The 19,275-nt window shown below is 38.0% G+C and overlaps 2 protein-coding genes across 2 annotated transcripts in view; one reads left to right on the top strand and one right to left on the bottom strand.

Annotated features, from left to right (window-relative positions):
- Nucleotides 1–19,275, bottom strand: part of trp (transient receptor potential) — a 180,520-nt gene that overhangs the window by 94,507 nt on the left and 66,738 nt on the right. The gene's annotated exons all lie outside the window — the stretch shown is intronic.
- The window catches only part of LOC137238224 (uncharacterized), a 29,613-nt gene that overhangs the window by 5,323 nt on the left and 5,015 nt on the right, over nt 1–19,275 (top strand). Inside the window, exon 3 of the mRNA XM_067762983.1 lies at nt 17,323–17,637. Coding sequence (XP_067619084.1) covers nt 17,511–17,637 — 127 coding nt within the window. The 5' untranslated portion in view covers nt 17,323–17,510. The remainder of the gene's footprint in view (nt 1–17,322; nt 17,638–19,275) is intronic.

The following is a 19,275-nucleotide window of genomic DNA, read 5'->3' as shown; positions in this document are numbered from 1 at the left end:
AGAGTCTCAAATGAAATATTGCATAGCTCAAGATAATCCTTGCTGAGTGCATAAGACTGGTTAGTCCCATCAGCGAATCGCAATAGTTTCGAACTATCGCAGAATTATCTCATTAAAAGACGGTCCGGTATTTCTATACGACAGCATGACACTCTTATTTGACGCAACCAAAAACATCAGGAGGGGTGTCAAAAGATGCGTTTTGGATATAACATTGCGAATCCGAAAATGTGCGATGCTTCGTATAGAATTACTGACGGTCATTGTTTTAACGCTGCTGCTGTTGTTGTTGTTGTTGTTGTAGCAGTGGTTTTACCCCTGTCCTCTCCTGTGCTTTCAACTGACACTTTTAACAAAGTGATTTCCTCCGAAATGAAAATGGCCTCTCTACGCAGACTTTTGAACGCATTCTCAACTAGTTTAATTGTGGGTGGTTCTGAGAAAGGAGTGGAATTTGAGTTATTTAATTTCATATTCATCAGACTTAAGCCATGTTGGAATAAGAGTGACTACAAGCTGCCACACTCTTCTTCTGATTACCTACTACTCCACTGCAAATCACTCTTCCTATCAGCGCATAGATTATTGCATGATATGCCTTTAATACTAAAAGCGTATTGACAAAATTAAGCAATTCGATTACATTGCACCAAAATAGAAATGTAATAACAAACTTTTCGTTACGTCAAACATAGATAGTACTAGAGACTACGTAAGCGCATATTTACATACTCATTTACATTGCTTATTTTAGTGTATGAAAAGAAGAATTGGAAATCTATTTGTGGTCGTAAATTACTAAATTAAATGCTACCCAAATATGTAGTTTGTCAAATAACCCTGCAAAAAAGCGTGCAATTAATCTCTAAAGAGATTGTTCTCCGATTGATGCCTTTTGTTTACATTTTGGCATAATTGATCCCCTTTAGTTCCTTTCGGGTACACACACTTTACACACACACACACGGCGCGGTAACCTGCGAAGAGGTTTTAGGCCGAGCTTCTCTTCCAATTTGCGACGTGTTGCTCTTGATTTTTGCTACAAATTGGCGGGACGGGACCTACATGTTTTATGCCGACTCCGAACGGCACCTGCAAGGTAGATGAGTTTTCACTGAGAGCTTTTCATCTCAGAAATACACTCGGAGTGCTTGCCAGACACTGCCGAAGGGCATTTCAAAAAAATGCGCATCAGCTTTATTTGCTACACCAAAAGCGTCTGCGCCTCCATCCTCACTGTCTGCGTAAAGCACAAAACTCATCTCTTAATTTGCAATCAACAGCTGACAAGAATAAATTTATATTACACTTCACGCTCAATCTAACTTCTGTTTTATATATATGAAGGTGTAGGTGTATATAAATTTTCTTTTACATTAAGCAAATTCAAGGTCAACAGGAATGAATGTCAGACACTTGTCATTGCCATAAAGCGGATTATTTGTGTTTGGGTTTTGTCCATTCTAATGAAAATAGGCAAAAGTTTGCCTAATTCCGTGAAAAATAAAATATGCAGAGCTATAATTGAGATACATTGAAATAAGTAGCTAAAGGTTATTTATTTGTAAAGCGTGAAAATAAAGTAAATATTGTTATAACGATAATTTTGTATTAGTGGAACTCATAATATTAACTATCCTTTCGTCCGGATAATTCAACGAAATACAAAACCAAAAACTTGAGATTCCTTCTGTTATTTCCTTATTTACTGGCGCACCTCATTTTGCTTCATCTTGCACAAAAACAACATTTTTTCTAGACGAATAGCCACTCTCTAATAATATAAAGACATCATACCATCATAGGATCGAAGTATCATTTATCTAAATATCATAATAAAAAATAATTTTATCATATTATATTGGCATCATAATATCGGTTTATCATAATATTATAATATGGTCCCAGTCCCGGCAAAATTTAACATCATAAAATTTTTTTAAATAATTGGTACTTATAGATGTCATATTACCAATTCATCATATCGTAATAGTATAATATCATAAAATCATGATATCATGCCATTATATTATTAACTAATCACATCGTAATATCGTAATTAGAACAGCCAGCAATACAATTATATCATAAGTCATAATATCATAACATCAATATCGGAATATTATAGTACCAAAAAGAAAGTTCAATAATTTGGTATCTATGGATGTCATAATACAAAGTCATCATATCGTAATATCATATGTCATAGTATGAAATCATCGCATTGTAGTATAATGGAATACCAATATCATAATATGCCAGAATCATAATATTATAACATCAAGACATCGTACTTTCAAAACATTATAAAAGCCGTATTCTTTTAATTTAAATATATACACATCTGCATTTACGCGTAAAAAAGATCCCTCTAGCGGCATTTATTGAAGACTCACGACAGTGGTTAAATAACTCGCTACAAACCGGGTGGGTTGCTCTTAATAGCGGAGACGCGAACATCTGTTGGTCATAGTGTATAATCTATATCTGAATCGGTTGCGATAAAACGTGGACACACACTTTTTTCGGTCATAACAGTGGAAAATGGTGTAGAAACAAAGTGGAGAGACACCTTTCAGTTGCAACTGAGTATGATACTGAATACTGAAAAATAGCAGTACTAATTTTTTGCGCAACAATTTCAAAATTTTGGACGAAGTTAAGATATTAAGTTTAAGTGCAGATGTATATACATGTAAAAAACACATATAATATTGGAATATTATATCAACATAAAAATGTTCAATAATATGATGTTTACGGATGCCATAGTATCAAATCATCATTCCGTAATATCATAGTATGATCGATCGAAGCAATGCTAACTTTATCAACAAAATGAGCAATAATAACTATTATTTTCCAATATAAAATTCCGTTAAGACGGCAAGCTGTCATAAATGCTAAACTTCATCCTTCGACCGCCTCAAGTGACGATAATCAAAATAAGTCATAATGCCATAAATTAGAATCTGGTGTATAAAAAAATGTGTCCCTTATTTCTGATAATGACAAAAATAAGTCCGCCGGAAAAAAAACATGTTGTGCCACTAATTTAGGTACATGCATGCATAAACTTAGCAAGGTGGGTGTTCCAAAATTAAAAAAAAAAACAAGTAAGGAAGGCTAAGTTCGGATGTAACCGAACATTACATACTCAGTTGAGAGCTGTGGAGACAAAGTAAGGGAAAATCACCATGTTGTAAAAAGAACCTAGGGTAACCCTGGAATGTGTTTGTATGACATGTGTATCAAATGGAAGGTATTAAAGAGTATTTTAAGAGGAAGTGGCCATAGTTCTATAGATGGACGCCATTTAGGGATATCGCCATAAAGGTGGACCAGGGGTGACTCTAGAATTTGTTTGTACGATATGGGTATCAAATGAAAGGTGTTAATGAGTATTTTAAAAAGGAGTGGGCCTTAGTTCTATATGTGGACGGCTTTTCGAGATATCGCCATAAACGTGGACCAGGGGTGACTCTAGAATTTGTTTGTACTATATGGGTATCAAATGAAAGGTGTTAATGAGTATTTTAAAAAGGAGTGGGCCTTAGTTCTATGTGTGGACGCCTTTTCGAGATATCGCCATAAACGTGGACCAGGGGTGACTCTAGAATATGTTTGTACTATATGGGTATCAAATGAAAGGTGTTAATGGGTATTTTAAAAAGGAGTGGGCCTTAGTTCTATGTGTGGACGCCTTTTCGAGATATCGCCATAAACGTGGACCAGGGGTGACTCTAGAATTTGTTTGTACTATATGGGTATGAAATGAAAGGTGTTATTGAGTATTTTAAAAGGGAGTGGGCCTTAGTTCTATAGGTGGACGCCTTTTCGGAATATCGTTATAAAAGTGGACCAGGGGTGACTCTAGAATTCGTTTGTACAATATGGGTATCAAATGAAATGTGTTAATGAGTATTTTAAAAGGGCGTGGGCCTTAGTTCTATAGGTGGACGCCTTTTGGAAATATCGCCATAAAGGTGGACCAGGGGCGACTCTAGAATTTGTTTGTACGATATGGGTACCAAATGAAAGGTGTTAATGAGTATTTTAAAAAGGAGTGGGCCTTAGTTCTATATGTGGACGCCTTTTCGAGATATCGCCATAAACGTGGACCAGGGGTGACTCTAGAATTTGTTTGTACTATATGGGTATCAAACGAAAGGTGTTAAAGAGTATTCTAAAAGGGAATGGGCCTTGGTTCTATAGGTGGATGCCTTTTCGAGATATCGCCATAAAGGTGGACCAGGGGTGACTCTAGAATTTGTTTGTACGATATGGGTATCAAATGAAAGGTGTTAATGAGTATTTTAAAAGGGTGTGGGCCTTAGTTCTATAGGTGGACGCCTTTTGGAAATATCGCCATAAAGGTGGACCAGTGGCGACTCTAGAATTTGTTTGTACGATATGGGTATCAAATGAAAGGTGTTAATGAGTATTTTAAAAAGGAGTGGGCCTTAGTTCTATATGTGGACGCCTTTTCGAGATATCGCCATAAACGTGGACCAGGGGTGACTCTAGAATTTGTTTGTACTATATGGGTATCAAATGAAAGGTGTTAATGAGTATTTTATAAGGGAATGGGCCTTAGTTCTATAGTGGATGCCTTTTCGAGATATCGCCATAAACGTGGACCAGGGGTGACTCTAGAATTTGTTTGTACTATATGGGTATCAAATGAAAGGTGTTAATGAGTATTTTAAAAGGGAATGGGCCTTAGTTCTATAGGTGGATGCCTTTTCGAGATATCGCCATAAACGTGGACCAGGGGTGACTCTAGAATTTGTTTGTACGATATGGGTATCAAATGAAAGGTGTTAATGAGTATTTTAAAAGGGAGTGGGCCTTAGTTCTATAGGTGGATGCCTTTTCGAGATATCGCCATAAACGTGGACCAGGGGTGACTCTAGAATTTGTTTGTACGATATGGGTATCAAATGAAAGGTGTTAATGAGTATTTTAAAAAGGAGTGGGCCTTAGTTCTATATGTGGACGGCTTTTCGAGATATCGCCATAAACGTGGACCAGGGGTGACTCTAGAATTTGTTTGTACTATATGGGCATCAAAAGAAAGGTGTTAATGAGTATTTTAAAAAGGAGTGGGCCTTAGTTCTATGTGTGGACGCCTTTTCGAGATATCGCCATAAACGTGGACCAGGGGTGACTCTACAATATGTTTGTACTATATGGGTATCAAATGAAAGGTGTTAATGAGTGTTTTAAAAGGGAGTGGGCCTTAGTTCTATAGGTGGGTGCCTTTTCGAGATATCGCCATAAACGTGGACCAGGGGTGACTCTAGAATTTGTTTGTACGATATGGGTATCAAATGAAAGGTGTTAATGGGTATTTTAAAAAGGAGTGGGCCTTAGTTCTATATGTGGACGCCTTTTCGAGATATCGCCATAAACGTGGACCAGGGGTGACTCTAGAATTTGTTTGTACTATATGGGTATCAAATGAAAGGTGTTAATGGGTATTTTAAAAAGGAGTGGGCCTTAGTTCTATATGTGGACGCCTTTTCGAGATATCGCCATAAACGTGGACCAGGGGTGACTCTAGAATTTGTTTGTACGATATGGGTATCAAATGAAAGGTGTTAATGGGTATTTTAAAAAGGAGTGGGCCTTAGTTCTATATGTGGACGCCTTTTCGAGATATCGCCATAAACGTGGACCAGGGGTGACTCTACAATATGTTTGTACTATATGGGTATCAAATGAAAGGTGTTAATGGGTATTTTAAAAAGGAGTGGGCCTTAGTTCTATATGTGGACGCCTTTTCGAGATATCGCCATAAACGTGGACCAGGGGTGACTCTAGAATTTGTTTGTACGATATGGGTATCAAATGAAAGGTGTTAATGAGTATTTTAAAAAGGAGTGGGCCTTAGTTCTATATGTGGACGCCTTTTCGAGATATCGCCATAAACGTGGACCAGGGGTGACTGTAGAATTTGTTTGTACTATATGGGTATCAAATGAAAGGTTTTAATGAGTATTTTAAAAGGGAATGGGCCTTGGTTCTATAGGTGGATGCCTTTTCGAGATATCGCCAAAAACGTGGACCAGGGGTGACTCTAGAATTTGTGTGTACTATATGAGTATCAAATGAAAGGTGTTAATGAGTATTTTAAAAGGGAGTGGGCCTTAGTTCTATAGGTGGATGCCTTTTCGAGATATCGCCATAAACGTGGAACAGGGGTGACTCTAGAATTTGTTTGTACGATATGGGTATCAAATGAAAGGTGTTAATAAGTATTTTAAAAGGGCGTGGGCCTTAGTTCTATAGGTGGACACCTTTTCGAAATATCGCCATAAAGGTGGACCAGGGGCGACTGTAGAATTTGTTTGTACGATATGGGTATCAAATGAAAGGTGCTAATGAGTATTTTAAAAAGGAGTGGGCCTTAGTTCTATATGTGGACGCCTTTTCGAGATATCGCCATAAACGTGGACCAGGGGTGACTGTAGAATTTGTTTGTACTATATGGGTATCAAATGAAAGGTTTTAATGAGTATTTTAAAAGGGAATGGGCCTTGGTTCTATAGGTGGATGCCTTTTCGAGATATCGCCATAAACGTGGACCAGGGGTGACTCTAGAATTTGTGTGTACTATATGAGTATCAAATGAAAGGTGTTAATGAGTATTTTAAAAGGGAGTGGGCCTTAGTTCTACATGTGGACGCCTTTTCGAGATATCGCCATAAACGTGGACCAGGGGTGACTCTAGAATTTTTTTGTACGATATGGGTATCAAATGAAAGGTGTTAATGAGTATTTTAAAAAGGAGTGGGCCTTAGTTCTACATGTGGACGCCTTTTCGAGATATCGCCATAAACGTGGACCAGGGGTGACTCTAGAATGTGTTTGTACGATATGAGTATCAAATTAAAGGTATTAATGAGGGTTTCAAAAGGGAGTGGCCCTTAGTTGTATATGTGAAGGCGTTTTCGAGATATCGACCAAAATGTGGACCAGGGTGATCCCGAATATCATCTGTCGGGTACCGCTAATTTATTTATATATGTAATACCACGAACAATATTCCTTCCAAGATTCCAAAGGCTTTTGATTTCGCCCTGCAAAACTTTTTCATTTTCTTCTACTTAATACGGTAGGTGTCACACCCATTTTACCAAGTTTTTTTCTAAAGTTATATTTTGCGTCAACAGACCAATACAATTACCATGTTTCATCCCTTTTTTCGTATTTGGTATATAATTATGGCATTTTTTTCATTTTTCCTAATTTTCGATATCGAAAAAGTGGGCGTGGTCATAGTCGGATTTCGGCCATTGTTTACACCAATACAGAGTGAGTTCAGATAATTACGTGAACTGAGTTTAGTAAAGATATATCGATTTTTGCTCAAGTTATCATGTTAACGGCCGAGCGGAAGGACAGACGGTCGACTGTGCATAAAAACTGGGCGTAGCTTCAACCGATTTCGCCCTTTTTCACAGAGAACAGTTACCGTCCTAGAATCTAAGCCTCTACCAAATTTGACAAGGATTGGTAAATTTTTGTTCGACTTATGGCATTAAAAGTATCCTAGACCAATTAAATGAAAAAGGGCGGAGCCACGCCCATTGTGAAATTTTCTTTTATTTTTGTATTTTGTTGCACCATATCATTACTGGAGTTGAATGTTGACATAATTTACTTATATACTGTAAAGATATTAACTTTCCTTTAAAATTTGAATTAAAAAAAAAAAATTTAAAAAGTGGGCGTGGTCGTTCTTCGATTTTGCTAGTTTTTATTAAACAGACATATAGTAATATGAGTAACGTTCGTGCCAAATTTCATCATGATATCTTCAATGACTGCCAAATTACAGCTTGCGAAACTTCTAAATTACCTTCTTTTAAAAGTGGGCGGTGCCACGCCCGTTGTCCACAATTTTACTAGTTTTCTATTCTGCGTCATAAGGTCAACGCACCTACCAAGTTTCATCGCCTTATCTGTCTTTGGTAATGAATTATCGCACTATTTCGATTTCTCGAAATTTTCGATATCGAAAAAGTGGGCGTGGTTATTGTCTGATATCGTTCATTTTAAATAGCGATCTAGGATGAGTGCCCAGGAACCTACATACCAAATTTCATCAAGATACCTCAAAATTTACTCAAGTTATCGTGTTAACGGGCAGACGGACGGACGGACGGACATGGCTTAATCGAATTTTTTTTCGATACTGATGATTTTGATATATGGAAGTCTACATCTTTGATTGAGCCATGTCCGTCCGTCTGTCCGTTAACACGATAACTTGAGTAAATATTGAGATATCTTTACCAAACTCGGTACACGAGCTTATCTTGACCCAGAATAGATTGATATTGAAAATGAGCGAAATCGGGTGATAACCACGCCCACTTTTTATATATATAACATTTTGGAAAATACAAAAAACCTGATTATTTAGTAAATAATACAACTATAATATTGAAATTTGACGTTTGGATTGATATTGAGACTCTTGATAAAAATTTAAAAAAATTTTAAAAAATGGGCATGGCACCGCCCACTTGTAATAAAATCAATTTACAAATAAATCAAAAATCGTTAAACCTATCGTAGCAAAATTCGGCAGAGATGTTGCTTTGAAGAAAAACTAACGAAATAGGCTAAGGACCACGCCCTCTTTTATACAAAAGGGTCGTAAACTAATAAAATAAGCTATATCTTTGCAAAAAAGAGCTTTATATCAATAGTATTTCATTTCCCAAGTGGATTTATAATAATAAAAAGGAAAAACCTCAAATTTTAACAAATGGGCGTGGAACCCCCCTTTTTATGACTAAGCAATTTTGTATGTTTCGGTAGCCATAGCTCGAAGAAAAATTTTCATATCGTAACAAAATTGTGTACACACATTTTCCTTATAGCGGGAAATATTTCTCAAAAAATGGACAAGATCGGTTAAAGACCACGGCTGCTTAGATATAAAACAGAGGACAGTAGACTAGAAGAATAAGCTATAACTTAGCAAAAACTAGTTTTGAATCAATGATATTCCACTTATCAAATTTTACTGTAAGAGGAAATGGGGAGACATTTTTCTTTTAAACGGGTGGTGTCAACGTGTTATGTAGAAAAGTAATTTATCTGAAATTAAATGTACAATCGAAGCTCACGCTGAGTATATAATGTTCGGGTACACCCGAACTTAGACACCTTTGCTTGTTTTTATATGTCTTATACATTGGCGGGAGAGGGTCTATATGTTTTACCCTGACAACGAACGGAATTTCCAAGGCAGATGAGTTTTCACTGAGAAGCTTTTTATGGTAGACATACAATCGGAGTGCTTGCCAAAACACTGCAAGGGGTTGTCTCGCTTCGAAAAACTTTTTTCAAATAAAAAAAAACTTGTTTCTAAATTTTTTTATGTTGCTTTGACCGGGAATGGAACGCAGGATCTTCGGTGTGGAATGCGGAGAACACCACCGCCACACCACGGCGGCCGACTTTGTAAGAAAAGGCGAAGAAATTTAATAAGATTAAGGCCGAGACTCTCGTCCAAATTTTGATGTATTTATTTATAGTTTTTCCTACCAATTTCTCTTAACGGCATCTGGTATTTTGGATATATTTAACTAGGAAATATAGTTGGGTGTCTTGTTAAACCACTCCCTCGGCCGTTGTGATAAGTAAATAGTATTGTACTGAAGTTTTCCTCTTAAGTCTGCGATGTAAACATTTGAAATTTCAAAAACTGGCAAGTTGAAAAGTTGCGTCAGCTTATATTTAAAATGCCCCTTACACCAAAATGAAAGGTAGAGTAACATAATTTAATAATATATATATATAATAAATAACTTAATCAACAAATGCAAATGCACAAGCATGGAAAAACAACCTAATTAAAATGTATTTGCTTGCTTACCTGACCATGAATTCTTTAAAATCTCTCAAACCAAGCGCCTTTGCCAAATTTAATTACTGACATATTTAAGGCAAACCAAAAATACTTGGCTCTTCTTTACACAGCCATGTTCGGGCATATGTGTCACATTGCACTTAAATCGAATTATTGATCGAAAAGTCTGGCCGGTGCCTTTAAATTTATTTGCCAACAAACGAGGGATAAAATGGGTCATGTTGGCCATATTTCTACTACTGCAAATATTATAAAAAGTAACTTGTTTGTATCGTCTCAATTTAAAATTATTGCCAATTTGGCCATATATCATAAAAAGTTTTCTTTGACTTTATGTACAAAAAAGTGTGCAAATAACTATGTAAGTAAGTATGTAAGGAGTCATAATTGTAGTTGAAGAAATTTTTATTTTTTTTTGTTGTCTTTTACTTTCACTTTTTTCTTTCATAAATACATTTAATTCCACTGCTAATAATTTTATTGAATTAAGTGTACAACAAATTGTTTGCAGTCACTTTTTGAAACAAGAATTGTAAAACTTTTAAAAGAAGGCAAATCCATTTATGGCAAATGTGTTATTAAGTGCCATTGACAAAAGGACATTTATCAATTGAATATAGTTGGGCTTACACTTTTACATTGTATGTGAAAAATTTTTATTTCAAATATATTTTTAACACCGGATTATTCTTGGTGCTAAAATTATACCGAAAACTAATTCATGTTTTTTTTAAATCCCAGAAACTCTCCAAATATTTTGTAAAGTTAACCTAAAGGAACCCAAAAATTATATTAGAAAATGTATTCCATACTAGTGAACAATGATTTTACATATTTTCAGTCTTCATAAGAAAGACTTCATGAACGGATACCTACATGAAATTCAAATCTATAGCATTTTCCACGTTTTCATTCGAGTATGTTTGCGCTTTCAGCTCAAATATCTATTGCGAATGCGTCATTACGCGCATGGTATTCACTTGGGTTTATTTATTTATTTTATTTATTGGGTCCGAAGGTCTGATTACCTCTCCCTCTCAACAATGCAATCATTAATTTTAAACAAGCAAGGACGGGACTGTCTTCGGCTGTGCCGAAGATTTCATACCTTTCATGAGTGGGACTGAACAATAATCTTATCCCGTTCGTAATCTCCAAATAATTGGATGTAAACGATTTTTAAGATAAATATAAAATAAAAAATGGCAAAAAACCCCTTATCTGAACGATCGGTTGTATGGGTAATATATTATATATATCTCCGATCGAAATGATTTTTTCATGAAATCTTCTATGATATATTAGAATAAATATCACCAAGTTTAATGTTTTTATTGGAAATTAAGGGAGAACTTGCCAAAATCTTTCTATATGAACGATCGGTTGTATGGGATATAACTAATTATAGCTCCGATCAAAGTGATTTTTTCAGAAAATCTTCTATGATATATTAAAATATATATCACTGAGTTTAACGTTTATGCTTTCTAAATTAAGGAAGAAATGGCCAAAATCTTTCTATATGAACGATCGATTGTATGGGATATAACTAATTATAGCTCCGATCAAAGTGATTTTTTCAGGATATCTTCTATGACATATTAGAATATATATCACCGAGTTTCACGTTTATACTTTCTAAATTGCGGCAGGAATGACCAAAATCGTCTTATCTGAACGATCGGTTGTATGGTAGATATATGTTATAGTGGTCCGATCCTACCGGATCCGACAAATGTCTAATATAATACAAAAATACATCTTGTGCCAAATTTCATTGAGATATCTCAAACTTTGAGGGACTAGTTTGCGTTCAAACAGACAAACGGACGGACAGACGGACATGGCTATATCAACTCAGTTCGTCGCCCTGATCAATTCGGTATACTTAATGGCGAGTCTATCCTCTATATTTCTCAACGTTACAAACATCGGACGAAAGTTAATCTACCATTTCATGTTCATGAAAGGCATAAAAAGCCTATTCTCGCTGATAAGTGGATGTATTAGTAAATCAAGTACACTTTTTGGTAGGTAATGAATAGGGAAGATCGGAAGTACTCGTAACTTCGAAATTTAAGACTTTTGAGCTAGCTGCTTGTTTATCTAGTTGTGCGAATTGACATAAGGTCAAAGGTCATAGCGTCCATTGACCATATGGCCACTTAACATGGCTATAGTGTCAATTCATATGATGAAGTGGTCACAACATAAAATTTCAAGTGGTGTTATAAAGTAAATTCAAAATTTCTTAAGTGGACATAACGCCATTTATTTTGTTTCGTACTCCCACCTGTTTTAATTATTAGGCCTGGAAGCACTACTAACTTTGTGCAAATCTATTGTGCATGACCTTTCAGCCTAATTTTGTATGTGAAGTCTTTCGATGTATCTAAGTACCTCTTTAAGCTTTTTACTCCATATCATATACAGACTAGATGGGAGAGTCTCTACCTTGCCAGAGCGACGCATTCGCAGATAATGTGAACCGGCGTTTCATCCTCCAGCTCGCAGAAACAACAGATTTGAGTATCGGATAGATTTACCTTGCTTAGGTGATATCGTTGACAACAGTGTCCCGTATAGTACCCAGTGAATGTTCTTAGGTCCTCCTTGCTTAGATTAATGAGTTTGGCTGATAATATCGTTGCCGGAGGTATAAAAAGTTTGACCTTTCTTTGCACTGGGCAGCAATCAAGTGACGTCTGTATTGTTTTGTTTCCCAGTTACTAATGGTTTCCCTGGTGTGTAATTTTGTGAATGAACAAAAGGGCTATGGACCATAGAATGCTGCTATAGAACCCAGATTTGCTAGGTAGTCTGCATGTTCGTTACTTTCATGTCCCTGTTCATGTTTTATCTCCCAGGTCATTAAAGATTTCAATACAGCTATCCATTAGCTTAGATGTAACTGTGTAGGATTTCAAAGCACCCAGGGCCGCCTGGCTGTCCGAAATAATGTAGATGCTCTTCGAGGATGAGCATATTAGAAGACATTCTCTACCACAGACTTCTAATGCATGGATTTCTGCCTGAAATATGGTGTGGTAGCATCCACCCCCAAAGTCGATTCTCAGAAGAGGATGCACTAAATTTGTTCAGCTACTTAATATACAGAAATATAACAAATGGTTGCTTAAGGAAGTTATAAGTTGGCAATGGATAAATCGTGGTTGAACAAGAAGGAGTTTTACCTTTTATTGTATTCAGATCGAAGTTAAGACGAAATGATGCGCATCTCCCTGGGAAGGATGTTTTCCGCATCTGCAAGTTCAGGGTATTTGTATTTGAGAACGGGGTTGGCCAGGCAATTTCTGGCACAATAGTCGGATTATTTTTTTTTTGGACGTCCGTGAGGGCCTTTTTATGCTTATTTTCTTGATTCTGCTGAATTGTTAAGTGGCGGATTTCTTCGCAGTACTTACGACGATAAATTCCTAAGATGTCTGTTTAGTTTGGGAAGTATTCTTCCCTCACTTTGTAGATGGTGTGCCAGAGATATAAGAAGATATCCCGTGGCAGTTCTTATCATTATCATCATCATTAATTAGGTCACGCTAACTTTCCATGTTTCGGGATAACTGACGCACCAAGGGAGGTGAAGTCTTCTTCCACCTGCCTTTCCCAACCCAGTGGTGTTCTCATCCTTCTTCTGTTACCAAACTGCACGGTGTTTGGCAGGCCTGCAATTTCCTCCAGTACCATTTGATTTATAAATGGTTATGATATCGATACCACTCCGCAAGTCCTTTGGGGGCGTCCTTATCGCTACAATAACAACAACAATTGTGCGTTTCTTTATCTTTGCCCCAAATGCTGCCGGCAGGAGACTTGAAACTTTGCTATGGTTCTGGACTTTACGTTCAATTGCAGCTACATGCTCGCCAAAATGTAGGTCTTGATCGGGCGTAACACCCAGTATTTTTGTAGGTGTAGGACAGTCGGTAACGTAATGACATCGACGTCAATATCTAATATTGTCGACACTTGCTTTGTCCAATTTGTAAACAAACTCGCCGACGATTTGGCCGGTGACAGTGCCAAATTTCACGAGGTGAAAAACTGGAAAGAATTGGGAGATAGTCGTTAATTTAAGTGCAAGGGGCATCAATAAATGGACTTGGACCTGTTGTCATTATCGTTCAGTCATCGGCGAAAGACACAATGATAACTATTTCTAGTGTGGAAGTAAACTTTGATATGTAAAAGTAAAACAAAAGTGGGGATAGGACACCACCCAGTGGTAACCCTTGTTTCATTCTTCTGGGTTTTGATGTTAATTTCCTGAACTACACTGATGCCTGTCGAGCACACATATAATTTGCAGTATATATTTTTAGAGTAAGAGGAAGGGTGAACCCTTCCAAGTCACACGGTATCATACTGTGATTGACTGCGTAAAATTTTTTAAGCCAGTCTAGCGCTACGAGTACTGTTCTTTGGTGGGGTTCCTTGATTACACCCGCAATTTATTTGAATGCTGATGCCAGTTAGCATGGTGATGATGCTGTATAATTTTTGGAGCAACGCTGATGATTGGTATGTCGCAGGTTTTCGGTGAAATAAGGAGCAGAATGGCTTCCAGTATCCACCCACGCCTGTTTCCATTCTTCGGGGACGACGAAAGTGCACAGGGACAAGTTGAAGAAGTGCGCCAGATATTTTAATCGCTCATAGCTAACGTTTTTAAGCATCGGCATGGCAATCTCGTCCGGGTCTACTGATTTAGATGGTTGAGCAAGTTTGATTATTTCTTCAAGCTCTCTGGCGGTAATGTTCCACCTATATACCAGGTAACAAAGAACAAAGCGTCAACAAATGCAACCAGGCTCAGCGCTTCGTGGCAGCTTGAGCGCCGACCATACGGCCATAGTAGTATAGCGTCATCAGTTACAGGATGAACAGACTACCTGATCCCGTAACTGCGCTTCGAGGGAGATTTTAGGTCACAATAGAGGTGGATGGTTGGAGCAAGGGTGCTCAAATGGCGGACGAGGCGATACTTGTGTACACAGATGTTTCCAAAGTAGTGGAAGGAGTAGGGTCCGCGGTAAAAGTAACCAAAGCAGTAGAAACACTGGAAGACAATAGCTAAACTGCAACCGTGTTAACTTTTATATTGACAGCCAAGCAGCAATTAAGGCAATACTATCGTATAGTCTCTGGAAAGAATCAGGACAGGGAGAAGCATACATCTATATTGGGTCCTAGGGAATATGGGAATAGATGGGAAGAAAAAGCAGATGAACTTGTTGAAAAGGGAGCTTGCTCCGTAGACGTCCCAATTAGATTGAGCGAGATTAAGAGAATGCGAGAGGTGCACATGATCGACCAACCGGAAAAGGCGTGGGTTAAAGCACAGGGCTGTAAAGTGTCGAAGATTATGTGTAGGTCTTACAGCCTTAGACTCACAAAGTTCCTTTTATCACTAAAAAGAGAGGACTGTATACTCACGACGGGTATTCTGACTAGACACTACCTTCTGGCGTCACATTCATTAAATTAGGCTTGGTAAGTGATAGCAGATGTAGGAAATTCGGGTTGGAGGAGGAAACAATCGAGCACGTTTTGTGCGCTTGCTAGGCTAAGACTCCAGCTATTAGGGGTGATAAAACTATCGGATCTAGAAGCAGTAAGTGGTTTAAGTCCTAGAAAGCTTCTAGTATTTGCCAAGAGGACCGAGTTGTTGTATAACATAGGTACTGGTTTTTGATAGGGTTTTTCAGTTTGGTCGTCAAAGTAAACTTCCGGTAACACTACGGACTGAACGTCATGTTGAACATATATCCAGTAGATATTGCGGGAAAGGCGGCCGCGGCAAGGTCGTTGGTCAGGCTTCGTGATATGGTATATAGACTTTCTGACCGCGGAAACTCTAGCCTTCTTACCAGTTTCGACTTCATCCCGGACAGAACGGACTACTGTATGCCGATAACTGCTCCCTATACAACCTTCGCCCCAGTTATTCCAGAGAGAGAGGATTGGGGAAGAGGAATTATCTGGGGCATGGGACCGGTTAACTTGTTCACGGATGGGTCAAAGCTGGATGGAAAGCTGGGTGAGGGGGTCTTTTGTCAAGAGCTAAATTTAAGCCGCAAGTTTAAGTTGGCTGATCACTGCAGTGTATTCCAAGCGGAAATTGCTGCGTTTAAGGATGCGGTGGATGGAATGCTATCCAGTGCTACCACGGTTAGGGAATTTAACATCTACTCTGATAGCCAAGCGGCTATCAAGGCCTTGAGCTCAACTACAGTGCGATCGAGGGTGGTCTGGGAGTGCCTGACCTCGCTTGCGATTGCATCGAATTATTTTACAATTAAGATTATCTGGGTCCCGGGCCATAGTGATATCCCGGATAACTGTCAAGCGGATCTCTTAGCCCGCATCGGTACAACTGAACCGGATGAAGATGGCTGCAGGGATTTCGGGATCCCGCTGGCCACTTGTGGATTGCTCCTCCATAGCTGGGCCTCGAATCACCTCAGCAAACGTTGGGCGGATACCACGTCTTGCAGGGTAGCAAGATCTTTCTGGCCAAAAGTGGATGGCAGGAGGTCTGCTGAAATAATTGGGTTCACTAAGGCTCACCTATCAATGGTCATTGGGGTTTTGACAGGGCACTGTCCCATGGGTATCCATGTGGTACGTCTCAATATACTGGATACTCCATCCTGCTGCAGCTGTATGGGGGATGATGAGGTGGAATCACCAAATCACTTCATGCTTGATTGTCCAGCTTTTGCCAGAATTAGGCGAAAGTACTTCGGTCGCGACTCACTTGGATCTCCCGAGGATATATCCAAAGTTGAAATCGGTATCATTCGGAGCTTTATCGTTGCTACCCAATGATTCTCTAAGTAGCTAGATCTAAGTCACCGTTATTTTTGGTGTATGTGGGATCACAACGGACCTTCGTGGTGTCCAAGTGAGCTATCCTTATCAGGGCAGCTACCACCTAACCTATCCTATCCTAACACTACGGACTCATTCAGTCTATGTGAGGTCCTCATGGACCGGAGGACTCAACCTAACCTAACCTCTAGCGGTAATGGCAACAGCAGACGCGCTGTTTTTATGCTTATGTGCTCATCTGTTGACCCGTCGTCTAGATTTGTCGAACAAAGAATGTATTACGTATTGCCCGCAGAAATCGCTCGCGCATATCTCCACATCCGGTTGTATTTAAGCGCCGATGGATATTTAGTAATTAAGATATTCTTTCTCTGTACACTGATTAATATGTTTTAAATATACGAGCACTGGAAATTTGTCTGAAGCGCAATTAAATAATTGGCCAAGTTTAGCATATTTGAAGGATTTCTCGTCCATTATACTTTTACTGTCTGAATTGAGTACCAATAACATAATAAAATATAATAATTTAACACCATCAATAAACATTAAATTAATTAATTGTTTTCTATTTATAGATATTGAAACATAGAAAACACATTACACTAGAGTTTCATACGCCAAAATGGAAGATGAAAGTAATTTCCATGGGAAGATATAAACAGAAAATCAAAATTCAGTTTTTGATTTAAACGTTAAACCAGATAAAATAAAAGAAGTGATAACACAGTAAAATAAGCAAAAAGGGTAGTATCAAGCACGAACAATGCATCAAGTGCTCAGCTATGAGACCGCAGTACGTGCCAATAGCTCACGCGAGTACCGTGAGTATGTCACCAAGCGGACTTGCGTCAGTCTTGTACTCACGATAGCCTTCCTTACACTTATATTGGGTGAGTACGTACAAATATATGCCTGTGTGTGTAATTACCCTGCAAAAAATCGTGCGATCAATTCCTAAAGAGATTGATCTCTTTTTTCTACGTTTTGGCATAATTGATCCCCTTTATTGCAAATCTTTGGAGCCCATTTTAAGAAATGTTAAAAAATGGCAACGAAATGAGTACAGATTACAAGTGATTGAATCGAATTATTTCGGTTGTGCCGAAGACTTCATATCTTTCATGAATGGGGCTGAACAATAATCTTATCCCGTTTGTAATTTCCAAATAATCGGATGTAAAAGATAAGAAATACATACCTAAACGATTTTTGAGATAAATATAAAAAAAAAAATGGCAAAAAAACCCCTTATCTGAACGATCGGTTGTATGGGATATATATTATATCTAGCTCCTATCGAAATGATTTTTAAGGGAAATTTTCTGTGATATATTAGAATGTGATATATAGTTTCACGTTTTTATATTGGAAACTAAGGGAGAAATGGCCAAAAATTTTTCTATCTGAAAGATCGGTTGTATGGGATATATATTATATATAGCTTTGATCAAAGTGATTTTTTCAAGATATCTTCTATGGTATATTAGAATATATATCACCGAGTTTCACATTTATACTTTCTAAATTGCGGCAGGAATGACCAAAATCGTCTTATCTGAACGATCGGTTGTATGGGAGATATATGTTATAGTGGTCCGATCCTACCGGATCCGAAAAATGTCTAATATATTACAAAAATACTCCCTTGTGCTAAATTTCATTGAGATATCTCAAAATTTGAGGGACTATTTTGCGTTCAAATGGAGAGACGGACGGATAGACGGACGGACGGACAGACGGACATGGCTATATCAACTCATTTCGTCGCCCTGATCAATTCGGTATACTTAATGGTGAGTCTATCTTCTATATTTCTCTACGTTACAAACATCGGACCAAAGTTAATATACCATTTCATGTCCATGAAAGGTATACAAATAAGGAGCCATATACCAAACCTAAATTAGGGTTAAATTCGGAGAATATTTTTTATTCCTTTTTGAAAATCGGGCGAAAATAAATAAATAAATGTAAGGCGCGATAACCTCCGAAGAGATCTAAGGCCGAGCTTCTCTTCCAATCTGCGTCGTGCTCCTCTTGATTTTCCCTACAAATTGGCCGGACGGGACCCACATGTTTCATACCGACTCCGAACGGCATATGCATGGCAGATGAGTTTTCACTGAGAGCTTTTCATGGCAGAAATACACTCGGAGCGCTTACCAAACACTGCCGAGGGGCGACCCCGCTTAGAAAAATTTTCTTCTAATTGAAAAACCTTATTTTTAAAATTTTGATGTTGCTTTGCCCGGGGTGTGAACCCAGGGCATACGGTGTGGTAGGCGGAGCATGCTATAATCACACCACGGTGGCCGCCGGGCGAACAACTTACATCAAATAGATTTGGTGGCTTTGCAAACCCTTCGATTGTTTTTCTGCCATGAAAAATGCTACTGGTTCCTATTGAACCGAAAAAGAACCCGTCTTCATATGTTCGCATATGGTTACAAAAGGGATTGGTCCTATCGGTCCCCTTCGGGTATAAATGGGTACAATAAGTCTCTTCATAGGACATGTTCAAACAAAAG

This window comes from Eurosta solidaginis, chromosome 1, assembly GCF_040869045.1.
Source record: "Eurosta solidaginis isolate ZX-2024a chromosome 1, ASM4086904v1, whole genome shotgun sequence".
In the NCBI taxonomy this organism is placed as follows: Eukaryota; Metazoa; Arthropoda; class Insecta; order Diptera; family Tephritidae; genus Eurosta; species Eurosta solidaginis.
The sequence above is the reverse complement of the archived record's forward strand: the minus strand, read 5'-3'. Positions and strand labels throughout refer to the sequence as shown.